We start from the raw sequence: 18292 nt of genomic DNA, 5'->3' as shown, positions 1-18292 counted from the left end.
GGCTGCTGTCTCTGGGGTTGCACAGAGTCGGACACGACTGAAGCGACTTAGCAGTAGCAGCAGCAAACACATTCCAATATGTGTTTTTCTATTTTCATTGATAAAAATGGACTAGATGACATTTATTAATACAAAGCACAACCAAAAATCATTCTTAGTTGTTTGAGACTACTAATACATTAAAGTTTTAAAACTATGCCTTTTAACAGTATAATTTTAAAACAATTTATTATTTGCTTAAGGATAAATATGTTTGTATGTAGATATGGTGGCCTTCGAAATACCTCTAGTATAGCAGAGGCAAAAAGGAGAACACAAAGCTAGAAAGAGCATTGTGATTAGTTTCTTAAGAGTCTAACATTTTTAAAGTTCTTTACAGATTTTCCTAACATGTTTTAATTAAAAACAAACCTTTAACAACTTATACTTATATAAATAAACATTTTAAATGTTGACATGGTATTTTTATCAAAATATACCAAGGAGGATTATGCTGAACTTAATTAGAAATTACATGTCTTTAGCTTTTAAGGATTAACTTTGAATGTCTGGATAATCACTGCTGTACAATAAATAGTTTGCACCACTTTACATTCTATGTCCACAGTGAAGGTGTATCTTTCACCAGTATACTCATTTTTAATATGCTGGGCTGATAATAAAAGCAAACATTTACGGTTGACTCCCATGTTCAATAAAACAAATTGTGCAAGTTGCTTAAGCTCATTAGCATCTCACACAGAAAAAGAGACTCTGCCTACTAGTTGGCATAGTTGGCTATTTGCTCAAATAAAATTTAATCAGTATCACTGTGATGTTCCACAATATAGAATTAGCTTGACAAAATTTAAACTCTTAAAAAAAGATCTGTAATCTAGTTTTCATTTCATTATTTACAAACTTTCCTCTAAAAGGTTTTTTTTTGGGGGAGGGCTGGCAGTGAGGCATGAGGGATCTTAGTTCTCCCAATAGGGATGGGACCCAGGCTGTCTGCAGTGGAAGCTTGGAGCCCTAACTACTGGACTGCCAGGGAATTCCAATTTTCCTCTAACAGAGTCTGACAAGACCTTTTTCTTCAGCCAACTGTGAATGTCAGTGTGACCTTATCAAGTTCATCATCACTGTAAGAATACATTTTTTGTTAAGTAAATTGATATAACTTTTATGCTTAAATTGGGCTTCCCTGGTGGCTCAGAGGGTAAAGCATCTGCCCGCAATGTGGGAGACCTGGGTTCGATCCCTGGGTCAGGAAGATCCCCTGGAGAAGGAAATGGCAACCCACTCCAGTACTCTTGCCTGGAAAATTCCATGGACAGAGGAGCCTTGTAAACTACAGTCCACGGGGTCGCAAAGAGTTGGGCACGACTGAGCGACGTCACTTCTCTTCACTTTATGCTTAAATTATAAAACAAGGTATTCTGGAGATGATATATAACAACAGAGAAAATCGGGAAAGGAGTACGTCAAGGCTGTATATTGTCACCCTGCTTATTTAACTTATATGCAGACTACATCATGAGAAATGCTGGACTGGATAAAGCACAAGCTGGAATCAAGATTGCTGGGAGAAATATCAATAACCTCAGATGTGCAGGTAAAACCACCCTTATGGCAGAAAGCGAAGAGGAAATAAAGAGCCTTTTGATGAAAGTGAAAGAGGAGAGTGAAAAAGTTGGCTTAAAACTCAACATTCAGAAAACTAAGATCATGGGATCTGGTCCCATCACTTCATGGCAAATAGATGGGGAAACAATGGAAACTGAGAGACTTTAGACAGCATAAAAGGCAGAGACATTACTTTGCCAACAAAGGTCCATACATTCAATGCTATGGTTTTTCCAGTAGTCATGTATGGATGTGAGAGTTGGACTATAAAGAAAGGTGAGTGTCGAAGAATTGATGCTTTTGAACTGTGGTGTTGGAGAAGACTCTTGAGAGTCCCTTGGACTGCAAGGAGATCCAACCAGTCCATTCTAAAGGGAATCAGTCCTGAATATTCATTGGAGGGACTGATGCTGAAGCTGAAACTCCAATCCTTTGGCCACCTGATGCAAAGAACTGACTCTTGAAAAGACCCTGATGCTGGCAAAGATTGAAGGCAGGAGGAGAAGGGGACGACAGAGGATGAGATGGTTGGATGGCATCACTGACTCAATGGACATGAGTTTGAGTCAACTCTGGGAGTTGGTGATGGACAGGGAGGCCTGGCGTGCTGAAGTCCATGGGATCGCAAAGAGTCAGACACAACTGAGTGACTGAACTGAACTGAATAGAGCAATATCTGTAAGCCTTCTATGGTGCTAGACTGTGGTAAGAGCTTTAAAAGATACTCTTATTTAATATACCCAAAACACATATGAGGTAGGCACTTTGACTCTCATTTTTAAAGATGAGAAAACTAAAAGTTCATCTCCTGCCCAAGGTCCTGTAATGAGTAAGTGACAGAGTTAGCATTCATACTTGTATGTCAGACTTCAAAGCTGTTAAATCTTTTTCAGTAAAAATTATATCTGTAAAATTCAGTTATTACTGAATTTCAAACAACTTATTGTGATTTTTAAAGACTTCTATTTTTAAAATTTTTATTTTTTATTTTAAACTGACTTCTGAAGCAGCATTCACTGAATAGAAAAAGGCTGTCATCAACTATTTTATATACTTCTCACAAAGAAGATGATATGTAGAAACAACTAGAGTTTATTATACACTTATCTCTTAAAAACGTGGTTGTTTTTAAGGTAATCTGAATCCTCAAGTAATTGAAATACAGTTACTACATCTTACCTTCGAGGAGGAATGTTAACATCTGCCAGTGTATACAGAGGTGTTAGGCTTGAAACAAGATAATGCAGTTGAGGAAAAGGAACTAAATTCATGCTGATTTCATTCAGGTCCATATTAAGGGATCCTTCAAACCTGGCAGAGCTAAAAAATTAACATTAAAACATGAAAAATATTAATGTAGCTTGATTTAGTCAGCAGGCACTTTCTTACTTTTGTACACTGTACTTCAGTAGAGAATATATGCTTTTTCTGTATTAGTGAAATTTAGTATCATGAACACAAAGATAATTAAAATATAACACAACATCTACAGCAATTCTTATTTCTGGATTATCTAAAGTATAACCAGACACATGACCACAGTGTTAATTATATACATAAAATTTTTACTTCTAAGACAGACTTCAGATTGAATCAAATACATATAGTTCAATAGTTAATTCTATAAATCTTACTATTAATAAATTCCCCCAGGGTTTGCTTATATGTGCTATAATTTGGAATAATGCCAAAGTAATCTTTTAGATCAAAGTCAAAGAAATATTTTGGACCAGCTAATAAAGTTATATATCAGCTGGTTTAAAAGGTTAATTTACAGAAAGGAAAAGAAAAAAAGTTTGCTTTTGTCTAACCAAAGTGTTTCTCAAGTATATCTCCCACAAAACCTATTATCATTTAACACCTATTAATATTTCATGGAATGTACTTGGGGAAAATGCTGCTCTGGAGTCAGTGAAAATAAAATTCTGATCTATCATTCACAGATCTGAAAATACTAGACAAATTAACATTTTTTTAATAAAAAATTTAAAAAGTTTCTACAACTTAGACTAAAAAATGCCACTGCAAAACATCATCAAAAGCACAGTGAAGTTTTTAAACTGCCCTTAGGTACACCGTGAGTAGAATTACCTTGTTAAATTGAGCAGCAAATTTGCCACAATGTTGTTCATTGCATCAAAAGGTTTCTCCTGCCGCTTTTTAAAAACTCCAGTACTTGAAGTAACCAGACTCTTTGGCTTTATAGCTGCACCCAACTTTCCAGAATTCACCATGAGGTCAATTTTGCTAATGATGTCAAATAAAGACTTTTAAGGGAAAAATATTGGGAAAGAAGCTAATTAAGAAGGGAAGACATAGATGACAATTCTTCCAGGAAGACAAAAAAAAAAAAAACACAAAAATCAATTTAAACTTATTTTTTCTCTTAGATGGAAAGGCTGAAAAGTGGAGATTGTTTCACATAAACACATAAGCATGACACAAGACTGAATGTATACATAATATGTCCATAAATCACAATGCCATTTCTTACTTGGTTGTCAATGGGCAAAACACAGTCTGCATGCTCATTAAGTTCCTTCATTGCCAAGATGCTATTGTAAGGTGAGGTTATGACATCATCCTCACCAGAAGGATAAATTGAAGTCACGAATCTGTATACTTCTGGGAATTCATCCTCGAGCACCTTTAAAAGAAATGTGCCAAGTCCAGATCCTGTTCCTGAGGATTAAGATTTCAAAAAGAAAACAGCATAAATGGTTCAGAATGTAATTGTAAAGAACCTGGATTTCTGTGGGGTATTTTTGGTAAAAATATTTATTAAAGACAATTTTCAATTCATACCTGTGATTATATATATATTAACTAATTAATTTCAGATAAAGAAATGAAGACAATATAGGTAGTGAGACTTAAAGTCATGAATTCAATCTCTGGGTCTGGCTATGATAAGAGACCTTTCTACACTTCACACTTTTTTACATTTAAATTGTATCTATATGATGCCAGGAGAACTGATCGAAGAATAAAAAATTCACCTAAGACAGTATTCAGTCTACACTCGATGTTAAGCAACTTAAAAAAACCAAACTTTCCTGACATCTTTAGTGTAGTACCTACATAATCTTAATGGTGAATGGTATCATGACATGAAGCAACTTAAAACACTGAGTTAAAACGGTTTAAAGCTAAGCATGACCAACTATAATTTACATAATTTTAAAACAGGAAACTTTTTTTACTATCTGTCTAAAAGCAGAAACCCTAAGAATTCCATTCAGGTAACTTTCTGACACACAGAGTACTATTTACACAAATTCAGATATTTTTAAGAACTTAAAACTTAAAGAGAGAAAACTGGAATCCTTTATCCTGGTGGTTTTCAAAGTATGGCTTGTGAACCGTTAGTGGGTTATAAACCTACTTTATAAGACCATGACTAGTATTCTCTTTTCCTAAATGAACAAAAGAAATATAGTAAGTCACATACAGTGTGGGTAAATAATCTGGTTTAGTTGGTGCATGTTTGTGTGTGTGTGCTAGGCTGTGATATAAAATGTACTTCCTGCTATTCTGATGAAAGAAAAGTTTAAAAGCCAATGCTCTAACCCCATGTGAATAAATATTAAAAGGTTATGATGTTAAAAATATTAGATGAAAGTGACGGAGATCTTTTGGGTTAGAAAGAGATTTTTCTGGGTTAATCCTTAATAAGGACTTTCTAAGCATTATAAAAAACCAAAGCCATTATAGAAAAAGACAGTTTTGATTCCATTAAAAATAAAATTCCTCCCTCCATATATATGGAAAAAAAAGCAAACTAAGAAAAAAATCTTCAAAACATATGATGGAGGACTAAATTTCTTTAATAAAGAGAGTTACAAATCAACAGTAAAAAACATGAATAATGCAATGGAAAAATGAGCTAAGGATAGAAATTGTAATAATTATAACTATTACAATAAAATAAACCAAATAATAAAATAAACCAAATTGCAAACAGATGTAAAGATGCTCAACCTTTCATCGAATTAAACATGCAAATTAACACAATATAATTTTGAATATATTAATGTCTCATAATACACAGTGTTGGTGACAGTGTGGGGAAATAAACTCTTATAAATTGCTGCTAATAATACAGACTAGCACAGTATTGTGGCAAGATAATTTAAGAGTATCAATCAACACTTAAAATGTACCAACAAACTTTGGTTCCACTTTCCTATCGAGGAATATTGCTTACAGCTATTGTGTAAACAATAGCTTACACAACGAACAAAGATGCAGATATCAAATGTTCGCTGGGGATTTTTATGTCGTAACTAAAAACCATGAACAATTTGACATCCATTAATGAGGAACTGACTTCAAAAATTATTACATATTTACACAATCGGACAGGGCTGATATTGAAAAATTTTCAGAAACAATTTAAGGTGAAAATATGGTAGAGTAATATGGATTGCATGATCCTGTTTATGTAAACACACACAAAATGTGCACAGAAAATATCTGGAAGGAGAGACACTTGCAAACTTGATTATCTGTGAGGAGAGAGATTAGGGATTAGATGTGGGAAAAGACTTCATTTTTAATCTTCAATATTGTTTCAAGTATATTTGCCATTTTCAGTGAACTATGAATAAAGTGCAATCTACTGAGATTCTGAGTAATAAAGGGATGTAGAAAGGTACCATAAAGAACTATAAATCAAACTGGTATTTTTTTGGAAAACTTACTCAAAATCTGCAGGTTAATTATGTCAGTACAAAGAAAGCTAGTTTCTTAATTTAATTATTATACTGGCCTTCTAAAGGCATGGTTATACTGCAATTTTAATTTTCAAATACTATCATAGTGAATAAAAATGAAAGTCAATTGTACACAACCTGCTGAATATAAAAATCTTAATCTCAGCTTGGAGGAAAAAAGTGTGGCAAATTTTTCTTTTAAAATAGGCTAATTCTCTTTTGAAATTAGCAAATTATGATCAGTTTCTACTTCATGGAACAGAGGAGCAAAATACTTCACTTGCAAGGTACAGGCTTCCCTGGGAAAGAAAGCATTGCAGATCATTTATTCTAGGTTACGGTGGTTAATTACCATGAAAGGAATGATTTAAAGGAGCTAAGAGGATTTCTTTTACTTATTTCTCTTATTGAACACAAGAAAGGGCTGAAGATGATTAAAGAAAGGGTACTGATATTCTTCTGCAAGCACATCTATGAATATGCACAAATACTTAGCTCTACTTAGGATGCAAAATCACATAAGAAAACTCTTAGAAAGGCAGCATTCTCAAAAAGCTTATAGTGAAATCTACCTTCCACTAAAGATAGAAGAAAAGTTTTTTCAGATTCAGTTCTATTGGCTCTTCAAATCCTTTTAAGTTTGTAAAAAATGGTCAGAGTGACACAATTTGACAAAAATTTAAGATAAAAAGGTGTTATGTACATGCACTCATAAACACACTCTTAATTCTTAATAGTTCTATCTTTTTAAAGTAAAGGCCTGAAAATAAGACTTATGTTGACAAAATGAATACCCACTTGCATTTTCACACTGTAATAGATAGATGACTAAATAATTTTACCTCCTCCCATGGAATGTATTATAAAAAAACACTGCAAACAATCACAGTGCTCTGCTGACTTTCTGAGTTTCTCTAAAATCTTTTCCTGATAAAGACTGCCAAACACTTTGTGACCCACAGCCCTGGAAAAAAGAATACAGATTAAAAAAAATATATTGCATTTACTATGTCAAGATTTTATTTCTGACTTAAAAGACTATAAACTTAAAAAGGTATTTTTACTGTTTTAAGTAAATTCTATTCCTGTTTAATATCAATAAATCATATTATATAATCTCAAAGACACTTGGTAGAAAATTGAGCAAATAAACATATACACATACATATATATATTTAAAAATATAATCCATAAATAACCTGGTAAGATAGTTCACTATCAATGGATATTAAACTACAGTTTTTAAAGTTTATCTTCCCTTAAGGTATAAATACAACAAAATGGGTTTTAGTTACATAGATTTTTTTCCTCATCTTCACTTAATCTCTGACTATGTATGGTGTATGTTATGTATTAAAAAGCAGATTGTGGTCAACTAGAAAGACATGAAAAATAAAAAATTCTAAATGGACCTTAGGCTTAAAATATGAGAAAAACATTGGTCACATTATGTTAGGACTAGATGAAATGCCACACATTTCATCTAGTATTAATATTCATGAGCCTCTGCAAACCTTTTTGGTTGCCCAGATTTGCAAGTATTATTATGGTGAACTGAAATGTAAGAATGACTTCCACACAACATGTGGTCAGCTGTAACTCAAAAGTTACAGAATAAGTTATATATGCTGGGACACTGGTCTGGTTTGTATCATCATTTTCTATTAAATCTGATTGATAGGAAGACTTTGATAGAGTCTTTACTATTACCTATAGTAATAGGTAAGAGAATAGTTAATACTTGCAATTTTTGTCACTACCTAGCATTTACGAAGAATCAAATTACAAGGAGAAATTTTAGTAAATGAATTTTTCATGATTCATCTTTTTCTTTAAAAACAAAAGAGACAGAGAGAAACAACTAGGATGCAGATAGCCTCCAAGCATTGTGAAATGCTATCATCTTGAAGGAAAAGATGATGGGCTGAAAGGCCTAGTGTGAGGCGTGGCAAATTACATCTTGCTTTCATGTCAGGAGGATTTAACAGAATGAAACAAAGATTCCTCATGTTTTTCAGATGACATTTGATTTTTACATTTGGCATAATCTCACCAGTTATTCCCTGAGCCAGAAATATCAGTGATGAGCTGCTTACTATCAAACACATCTCTCAATGGTCCCTGAAGAATTTCATTTACTACCCCTTCCTCCATGTCAATCAAAACAGCCTGAGAAAGAGAAATAAAATGTAATCAGCATATTTTTCTTTAGTCACTCTATAAATAAAAATAATTTTTGAGCTTATAGTTGCATTGTTCTTTTTATAATTTAAACCCAATCAAATCTTTGATGCTTTTATATAGAATTTGTTACAAAAATTAAAAAATTAATTTCACCCTGCTCCAAAAGTGGAATCCAATGAAGAGATGGATTCTGAACCTTTTCCCAAAGAATAAGAAGGAAAAAAGGGAATTGAATGATTCTCTCTGGTTTTCTAACAATTCTTTTATTCATATGCCTAGTGTTAGCTGCTTAGTCGTGTCTGACTCTTCGTGACCCCATGGACTGTAGCCCATCAGGCTCCTCTGTCCATAAAATTTTCCTGGCCAGAATACTGGAGTGGGTTGCCATTTCCTTCTCCAGGGGAAAATAAGGATAGCTATAGTAACAGTCACTCAGCCATGTCTGATTTATGTGTCTATGTGACTATAAATTTCTTGAGAACAAGGTCTCAGAAGTCTAGATGGTAATTTTAACCAGAAAAAATTCTAAATGAATGTAGGGTGCATTAATGTATTTGCTCACTAGGTACAACCATGCTACTCTTTATGAAATCACAGCTGAAAACTGTCCAGTTCAAATCAGTAAACTACTTATTTGTGCAAAGCCAAGGTACTGGACAGATGTCAAAGATGATGACAGTGTCCCTCCCTGCCAGTAATTCACAATAAAAACTCACGAACTCATAAATGCCACAGCTTTACTGATATGGGAGACGACACCTATTACTAAAAAGAAAATAAAAACCTCCTGAAGTCAGTTTTGAGAGAATCACCATTTTCATAGTCACTTAGCACTAAACCCTGACAGTCTATAACTCTTTTGATCTTTCCTTTGTCATATCAGACCACTGTTTCTCCCTTGGAAGTTAATGACAATTGGAAGGAATTATTCTGGATTCCTCACTTAGCCAGCCTAGGTCTGGAGTCATAGCTTCTAAGATTTGATGTTTACTATTTTATTTCAGAGCTACCTGGTGATAGCTATCAGGCCTTTCAGCCTTCCCTAATTGTAATACAGGATTTACCAAATTCTGAGTGTTTGCCTGTTAACCTAAGATATTGGACACAGGGGAGGAACCCAACTACCAAGTTATTGTTTAAAGTTTAGACTCTTCAGTGATCGTAGCCACATGATACCAAGATGACTAAGGAGAAATGGAAGAAAACTTTGTAAGAAAATGTCAAAGGCTACAGAAACATGCTGATTTACCCTTTCCCAACAGTGTTTCCCAACTAAGGTCCATCTAGTCAAGGCTATGGTTTTTCCAGTGGTCATGTATGGATGTTAGAGTTGGACTGTGAAGAAGGCTGAGCGCCGAAGAATTGATGCTTTTGAACTGTGATGTTGGAGAAGACTCTTGAGAGTCCCCTGGACTGCAAGGAGATCCAACCAGTCCATTCTGAAGGAGATCAACCCTGGGATTTCTTTGGAATGAATGATGCTAAAGCTGAAGCTCCAGTACTTTGGCCACCTCATGTGAAGAGTTGACTCATTGGAAAAGACTCTGATGCTGGGAGGGATTGGGGGCAGGAGGAGAAGGGGACGACCGAGGATGAGATGGCTGGATGGCATCACAGACTCGATGGGCGTGAGTCTGAGTGAACTCCGGGAGACGGTGATGGACAGGGAGGCCTGGCATGCTGCGATTCATGGGGTCGCAAAGAGTCGGACACGACTGAGCAACTGAACTGAAGTGAACTGAATGGTGGTGGGATAGAGCTCAAACTGGGAGTGGACTAGGAAAAGTCAACATTTCTTTATCTCTGAGTAAGATCTGGCAGGGACTAACATACTCCCTAAGGCATGAACTATACCAAATGTTAATCAATTATTCTTATTAGGTTAATCAATTATCCTAACAAGCACATGGTCTCCTAAAATACAAGATGGTACCCAGGTAGCACAACACTACTGTTCTCTACTCTTTAGCCACTCCTCCAGGTCTGATCCTTATCATCCCAATTATTTCCATAGCATCTAAACTACCTTTATTTTTGTCATAATCAAATATTACTGATCAACAGTTGGAAAAAGCAGTTTGTTGCAGAGACACAATCATAGAAGAGAAGTGTTGTTAGAATTAGCTTGAGACTAAACACAAGCTATTGACTAGAAGTATTTTTGTTCAGGAGTTTTTACATGGTTATGGTATGTATTCACTACAATATGGCTGAATCCATGCTTTGTATTGGGAGCAATAACTATAATGAAAAGAAATTTTTCACCATATTCAAATGAAAATTAACCTCCATGAGAATGTATTTTGGAAAAGGGAATGGCAACCACTTCAGTATTCTTGTCTTGAGAACCCCATGAAGAGTATGAAAAGGCAAAAAGATACAACACTGAAAGATGAACTCCGCAGGTCGGTAGGTGCCCAACAGACTACTGGAGAAGAGTGGAGAAACAGCTATAGAAAGAATGAAGAGGCTGAGCCAAAGTGAAAACAACACCCAGTAGTGGATGTGTCTGGTGATGGAAGTCATGTAGGGGGCTGGAAAGCAAAAGTAGGAAGTCAAGAGATATACTTGGAGTAACAGGCAAGTTTGGCCTTGGAGTACAAAATGAAGCAGGGCAAAGGCTAACAGTTTTGTGAAGAGAACACAGTGGTCATAGTAAACACTCTCTTCCAAAATATAAGAGATGACTCTACACATGGACATCACCAGATGGTCAATACTGAAAGTAGACTGATTATATTCTTTGCAGCCGAAGATGGAGAAGCTCTATACAGTAAAATCAAGACTGGGAGCTGACTGTGGCTCAGACCATGAACTCCTTATTGTAAACTTCAGACTTAACCTGAAAAGTAGGGAAAATCACTAGACCATTCAGGTATGACCTAAATAAAATCCCTTACAATTATACAGTGGAAGTGACAAATAGATTCAAGGGATTAGATCTGACAGACAGACTGCCTGATGAACTATGGATGGAGGTTTGTAACACTGCACAGAAGGCGGTGATCAAAATCATCCCCAAGAAAAAGAAATGCAAAAACACAAAATGGTTGTCTGGGGAGGCCTTACAAATAGCTGAGAAAAGAAGAGAAGTAAAAGGCAAGGGAGAAATGAAAGATATATCCATCTGAATGCAAAGTTCGAAAGAAAAGCAAGGAGAGATAAGAAAACCTTCCTCAGTAATCAGTGCAAAGAAACAGAGGAAAACAACAGAATGGGGAAAACTAGAGATCTCTTCAAGAAAATTAGAGATACCAAGGGAACATTTCATGCAAAGATGGGCACAATAAAGGGAAGAAATGGTATGGACCTAACAGAAGCAGAATATATTAAGAAGAGGTGGCAAGAATACACAGAAGAACTGTACAGAAAAGATCCTAATTACCCAGATAACCACAATGTTGTGATCACTCATCTAGGGCCAGAGCCAGACATCCTGGAATGTGAAGTCAAGTGGGCCTTAGGAAACATCACTATGAACAAAGCAAGTGGAGGTGATGGAATTCCAGCTAAGCTATTTCAAATCCTAAAAGATGATGCTGTGAAAGTGCTGCACTCAATATGCCAGCAAATTTGGAAAACTCAGCAGTGGCCACAGGACTGGAAAAGGTCAGTTTTCATTCCAATCCCAAAGAAAGGCAATGCCAAAGAATGTTCAAGTTACTGAACAACTGCACTCATCTCACATGCTAGCAAAGTAATGTTCAAAATTCTTCAAGCCAGTCTTCAACAGTACATGAACCGTGAACTTTCAGATGTCCAAGCTGGATTCAGAAAAGGCAGAGGAACCAGGGATCAAATTGCCAACATCTGCTGGATCATCGAAAAAGCAAGAGTTCCAGAAAAACATCTATTTCTGCTTTATTGACTATGCCAAAGCCTTTGACTGTGTGGATCACAATAAACTGTGGAAAATTCTGAAAGAGATGGGAATACCAGACTATCTGACCTGCCTCTTGAGAAACCTGTATGCAGGTCAAGAAGCAACAGTTAGAACTGGACATGGAACAATGGACTGGTTCCAAATCATGAAAGGGGTACGTTAAGGGTGTGTATCGTCACCCTGCTTATTTAATTTGTATGCAGAGTACGTCATGCAAAATGCCAGGCTGGCAGAAGCACAAGCTGGAATCAAGATTGCCGGGAGAAATATCAGTAACCTCAGATACGCAGATGACACCACCCTTACGACAGAAAGCAAAGAGGAACTGAAGAGCCTGTTGATGAAGTTGAAAGAGGAGAGTTAAAAAGCTAGCTTAAAACTCAGCATTCAAAAAATGAAGATCATGGCATCAGGTCCCATCACTTCATGGCAAATATATGGGGAAAAAATGGAAACAGTGACAGGCTTTATTTTCTTGGGCTCCACAATCACTGCAGATGGTGAATGCAGCCATGATTTAAGACACTTGCTCCCTTGGAAGAAAAGCTATGACAAACCTAGACAGCATATTAAAAAACAGAGACATTACTTTGCCAACAAAAGTCTATCTAGTCAAAGCTGTGGTTTTTCCAGTAGTCATGTATGGATGTGAGAGTTGGACCATAAAGAAAGCTGATTGCTGAAGAATTGATGGTTTTGAACTGTGGTGCTGGAGAATACTCTTGAAAGCCCCTTCGACTGCAAGATCAAACCAGTCAATTGTAAAGGAAATCAGTCCTGAATATTCATTGAAGGATTGAATGCTGAAGCTGAAGCTCCAATACTTTGGCCACCTGATGTGAAGAAGTGACTCACTGGAAAAGATCCTGCTGCTGAGAAAGACTGAAGGCAGAAGAGAATGACAAGAGGATGAGATGGTTGGATGGCATCACCAGCTTGATGGACATGAGTTTGAGCAAGCTCCAGAAGTCAGTGATGGACAGGGAAGCCTGGTGTGCTGCAGTCCAAGGGGTCGCAAAGAGTCAGACATGACTGAGCAACTGGACTGAGAATGTATTTTAGGCTTAGAGTTAAGATGGCTTTTATTATTTATCTAGACATATATTTCCCCGAAAATATTTAAACAAAAAATCCTAAATATGCAGCATTTTTACTTTAAGCACAAAATTTTCCCCCTGAAGTTTCATGGAGACACAAATGTCTGCTTAATCATATTTATATTAAATGTGGCTTAGCAAATACTTTTTTAAAAGTTGAGAAGTTAAAGTAAAATTTTATTCTAATGATAGTTACAGAAGTACAGTTATTTTAAAAACACATGCAATATAAGAATCCAAGTGTATACAACTTACACGTGCTTTTAAAGAACAAATTTTCCCTTTGGAAATACTGCCACCATCACCAACCACTCTGAAAGATAAAACATGAGAAAAGGTCATAAGATAGCCCATGGGTAATAATGTTATTAGATAATAAGGTTAACTTCCATTTGTAGAGTAAAGCTACTTATATGCCAAGAGAGGCAGACACAAAAGGCAACAAAGGGGCCATTCTTAACCTCCATCCCTCTTACCCATCTCCCATCAGGCTGAAAAAGTGAGGTACTTATCTCCCTGTCTTTGTTTGCAGTTTGGGCTGGCCATGAAATCTAGTTCTGGGTAGTGAGATAAAAAGGAGTTATTCTGGGAAGCTTTCTGATAAAAATGACCAGATGCAGCTGGTCCTTTTTCCTATCTTGAACATGAACATGGATGGGATTCCTGGCAGTGGAGACTGTCATTTTACAGTTACAAGTAAAAATACACGAGGTCAAAAAACCAACACATGGAACAATATGACAGTATCTTGGTCTTTAGGGCACTTCTCCAGAGATCATCCGATTCCCAGTTTTATTTGAATGTAACATAACTGGATACATCTACTGTTTAAGCCATCATTAGTGAGGCTTCCTGTTGCAGCCAAACACACACCAACTAACTACCAGTTATATACTGTTGAGTATCTAAGGCTGTTGCTAGAATTTCATGTTGAAGATAAGTTACCAAAGTAACTAAATCTGTGACCACAGTGTACAGGTCAATATAGTATAGTTTACAAGACAGAATATACAAAGGAAAGCTGCGTAGAATATAGATGATGCCATAGGTCAGGAGTTGATAAAATATAATCCTTAGGCCAGCTCTGACCAGCTACTTGTGAAAACAAGTTTTATTGGAACAAAGTCACATCGTTTGTTTATGTACTATTTATACCTGCATTCCGGAGAAGGCAATAGCACCCCACTCCAGTACTCTTGCCTGGAAAATCCCATGGATGGTGGAGCCTGGTAGGCTGCAGTCCATGGGGTCGCAAAGAGTCGGACACGACTGAGCGACTTCACTTTCACTTTTCACTTTCATGCATTGGAGAAGGAAATGGCAACCCACTCCAGTGTTCTTGCCTGGAGAATCCCAGGGATGGGGGAGCCTGGTGAGCTGCTGTCTATGGGGTTGCACAGAGTTGGACACGACTAAAGCGACTTAGCAGCAGGAGCATACCTGCATTCATGCTATCAGAGCAGACTAAATGAGATGTGGCACGTGGACTTCATGGTCTGCAAAACCTAAAATACTTAGCACTGGTCCTTTATAGGAAAGGCTTGCCAACCCTTGGTATAGGTAAATTCCTATCATGCTATTAAAAAGGTATGATAATTTCCTCAAATAGATAAGGTATATAAAAAGATGTGCTCCTGTTCTTGAAGAAGAATTTTTGTACTACTTTGTGGAATAGATGCTGCATGTATTCATAGCGCATGGAAAGAAGAGCAAGATGCCAAGGCCTTCTCTTCAAACTTGATACTAGGGAAATATATAAGAATGCTCTCAGGTTAAACTATAAAACAAACCAAGGAGATGAAAATATAGTTATGTAAAATCACCTTATTAAGAGAGAATGGCTTCCAGGCTGAGTCTCAACTATGTAACAATAAAAGGAATATTACAGAGGGAATGGGAGTATGAATTTAGTTAGAATACTACCTACAAGGAAGTAATGCAAAGGCAAATTTGAGTCTCTTAATAGTATTTAAGGGAGAAGATATTACAGTGTACAAACAAGAGGAAACCTACTCTATATAACAGATGTCTCTATATTAATAAAGATAAATAACGCCAGTCATTGTTAAGTTAGGTAATATATCTAACTTATTTGGTCTGATTGCATGGTCACTAAGCAACCTTCTCTTACTTAGATTTCCTGATAGATTTCTTACAGAACAGAATGTGCCTGTGAAAGATAATAAGTATCTAGTCTTGAGTTACAGTTCCTGTTGTCCATGACTACATTGACTTTCTGCTTTTTAATCTCCCATTTTAGTTTTCTGACTGTACTGGAGAGCACTGGACCCATTCTCAAGGTGTCAATGAAGCTTCTGAGTTTGCAACTCTGAGGATCAAAATCTGAAATTCACCAAAAAGTGGGGCCTAACTAGCCTTCCCTGGGAGATAACTGCCTCAGATATCCAACCAACTAATTCAAAGTAGAACTGAAATTCTTATTAGATTAAAACTCATATAAACCATTTATTTTTCAGTTCAAGCCCAGCAGGTTTAGTTTTATTAAGCATTTTGAGAATGCATGAACTTCATGACTTAACATTAAAAGCTTAGAAAAAATACTCTGAACATCATATTATTCTTTCAGGTAAAAGACATATACTTACATATTTGTGGTGTTGTTTAGTTGCTAAGTCGTGTCCAGCTCTTTTGCAATCCCATGGACTGTAGCCCACCAGGCTCCTCTGTCCATGGGATTTCCCAGAAAAGAATACTGGAGTAGGTTGCCATTTCCAGGGAATCTTCCTGACCCAGGAATACAACCAGCATCTCCTGCATCGAGTTCTTTACCACTGAGCCACCTGGGAAGCTCTATATTTACACATACTCTTTATTAAATTAACAAAACTAATCTGACAACATCTGCTTTGTTTCTTTCTAGCACATTCTATTTGTAGAGCAAATACTGCTGACCACAAGTAATACCACAGGAATGTAAACAGTACAGTTTTCTTTCAAAAGTTAGCCATTATTGAATGCATTAACAAGATACTCTCAGGGAAATTTTCAGCATTCCTTTTAGTGAAACTTTATTTCAAGGTCAAGTAAAAGAACAGACATTAAAGGTTCTTTTTATTTCTTGATATAAAGGAATAGAAAGGAAAAGAAGTCCTGCTCTGCTGAGTGATATGAGAATATTAATGACAAGAGAATATACTTTCAATAATGAGAAAAACAAACAAAAAGATGGACAACTTCTTTACAGCTATCAACTGTTATTATCCTTTGAAAAATTGTATCCCAAACTGCCGACATAAAAATAATGATTATGCTATGTGATAAATTTTAACCCCATCTTACCTGGTATCCACATTTCTAAAGAAGCTGCTTATTGCCTCATCGTAAATCCCTTTCTAAAAAGAAAAAATACATGTATTGGTGTTTGATTACATTTAGCCTCTTTTCCAAATTAAGTCCTTTTAATTTAAGGATTATTAATTTAATTATCCCTCAATACTTTAAAGACTGGCATACAGCTACAATAAAAAAAAGCAAATAATCATAAAATGCTTAGATTCATTTTTCCAATCTAGAGAAGAGGAAATATAGTGAGACCTTTGGATTAAATTCAGCTGACGGTAATGAAGAATGATGACTTCACAGAACTGCAGAAAAGGTGCATCAAATGAAAGCTTTCCTTAGATTCTTGGCAATCATTTAAAAAGCTAACTGGTTAAATTAAGGATTACAATACCACACATGTTACCTATTAATGCAGAGTGGCCTGCTGCAGTCCATGAAGTCAGACTTGGACATGACTTAGCGACTGAACAACTACTTTCACATATGCTATATCATTGCTCCTCACAAGAACCCTGACAAAGATGCAACTCTGAGAATTACGACTAAGGTCTCTGGCCAGGTGTTCCTTAAGACTGTTGTGTGTCTAACGCCAACTTAAATTTGTCCTTAACGTTTGTCCATAAGTTTGAGTCACTTTGCTGTGCAGAAGAAATAACCACAACATTGTAAATCAACCATGTTGTCGTTGTTTTAGTTGCTAAGTCGCGTCCCACTCTTTTGCGACCTCATGGACTGTCGCCCGCCAGGCTCCCCTGTCCATGGGATTCCTAGGGTCTCTTACATCTGCATTGGCAGGTGGGTTCTCTACCACTAGCGCCACCTGGGAACCACCACCAACACTGGAGTGTGTTGCCGTTTCCTACTCCAGGTAATCTTCCTGACCCAGGGATCAAATCTCCGTCTCCTGCATTGGCAGGCGGATTCTTCACCGCGGAGCCACCAAGGAAGCCCCCAAATCAACTGTACTTCAATAAAATTTAAAAACAAAAACCAGTTTGCCCTCTACCAAGAAGATCTCATATAAAAATGTTGGCCAGACAAGCGCTCACAGAGAGTGATTCCTGCTCATTCTCTGGAAGAGCCTCAGCGGCAGACCTGGGGCGCGGGTGGGGAGTTGGGGCTAGCCGTACCTTGAGTTGGGCTTAGCCGTACCTTGAGTTGGGCTTAGCCGTACCTTGAGTTGGGCTTAGAGCCGTACCTTGAGTTGGGCTTAGAGCCGTACCTTGTTGACGGCGGCGTGCTCCCTTAGTGCCAGGTCCCAGAAGCAGCAGCCGATCTGGTTTCCGCACTGGCCGACTGTGCCCAGGAATGAAAGAGAACAGACATTAGGCGGAAAAAAGGGCCACTCGCCTCGGCGGCGACTGGGTCCCCATCCTTCCAAGGAGGCTTACCCTGTACGACCACCGACTGGGTCATGCTTCGGCACGGCCAGCCCACCGCCCCCGAGCCCGCGCCGGCCTCCGTATTCCGCGCCGGCCTCCGTATTCCGCGCCCACCAACGGGCG

General features: G+C 37.1%; 1 protein-coding gene across 1 annotated transcript in view; it reads right to left on the bottom strand.

Annotated features, from left to right (window-relative positions):
• Positions 1 to 18292, bottom strand: part of TUBE1 (tubulin epsilon 1) — a 21666-nt gene extending 3374 nt beyond the window's left edge. The window contains exons 1-9 of the mRNA XM_040238471.1: positions 18179 to 18292; positions 18010 to 18083; positions 16785 to 16837; positions 13740 to 13797; positions 8374 to 8489; positions 7163 to 7284; positions 4100 to 4287; positions 3697 to 3872; positions 2785 to 2925 (exon numbers count right to left, since the gene is read on the bottom strand). Coding sequence (XP_040094405.1) covers positions 2785 to 2925; positions 3697 to 3872; positions 4100 to 4287; positions 7163 to 7284; positions 8374 to 8489; positions 13740 to 13797; positions 16785 to 16837; positions 18010 to 18083; positions 18179 to 18203 — 953 coding nt within the window. The 5' untranslated portion in view covers positions 18204 to 18292. The remainder of the gene's footprint in view (positions 1 to 2784; positions 2926 to 3696; positions 3873 to 4099; positions 4288 to 7162; positions 7285 to 8373; positions 8490 to 13739; positions 13798 to 16784; positions 16838 to 18009; positions 18084 to 18178) is intronic.

This window comes from Oryx dammah, unplaced genomic scaffold (assembly GCF_014754425.2).
Source record: "Oryx dammah isolate SB20612 unplaced genomic scaffold, SCBI_Odam_1.1 HiC_scaffold_4, whole genome shotgun sequence".
Lineage (NCBI taxonomy): Eukaryota > Metazoa > Chordata > Mammalia > Artiodactyla > Bovidae > Oryx > Oryx dammah.
The sequence above is the reverse complement of the archived record's forward strand: the minus strand, read 5'-3'. Positions and strand labels throughout refer to the sequence as shown.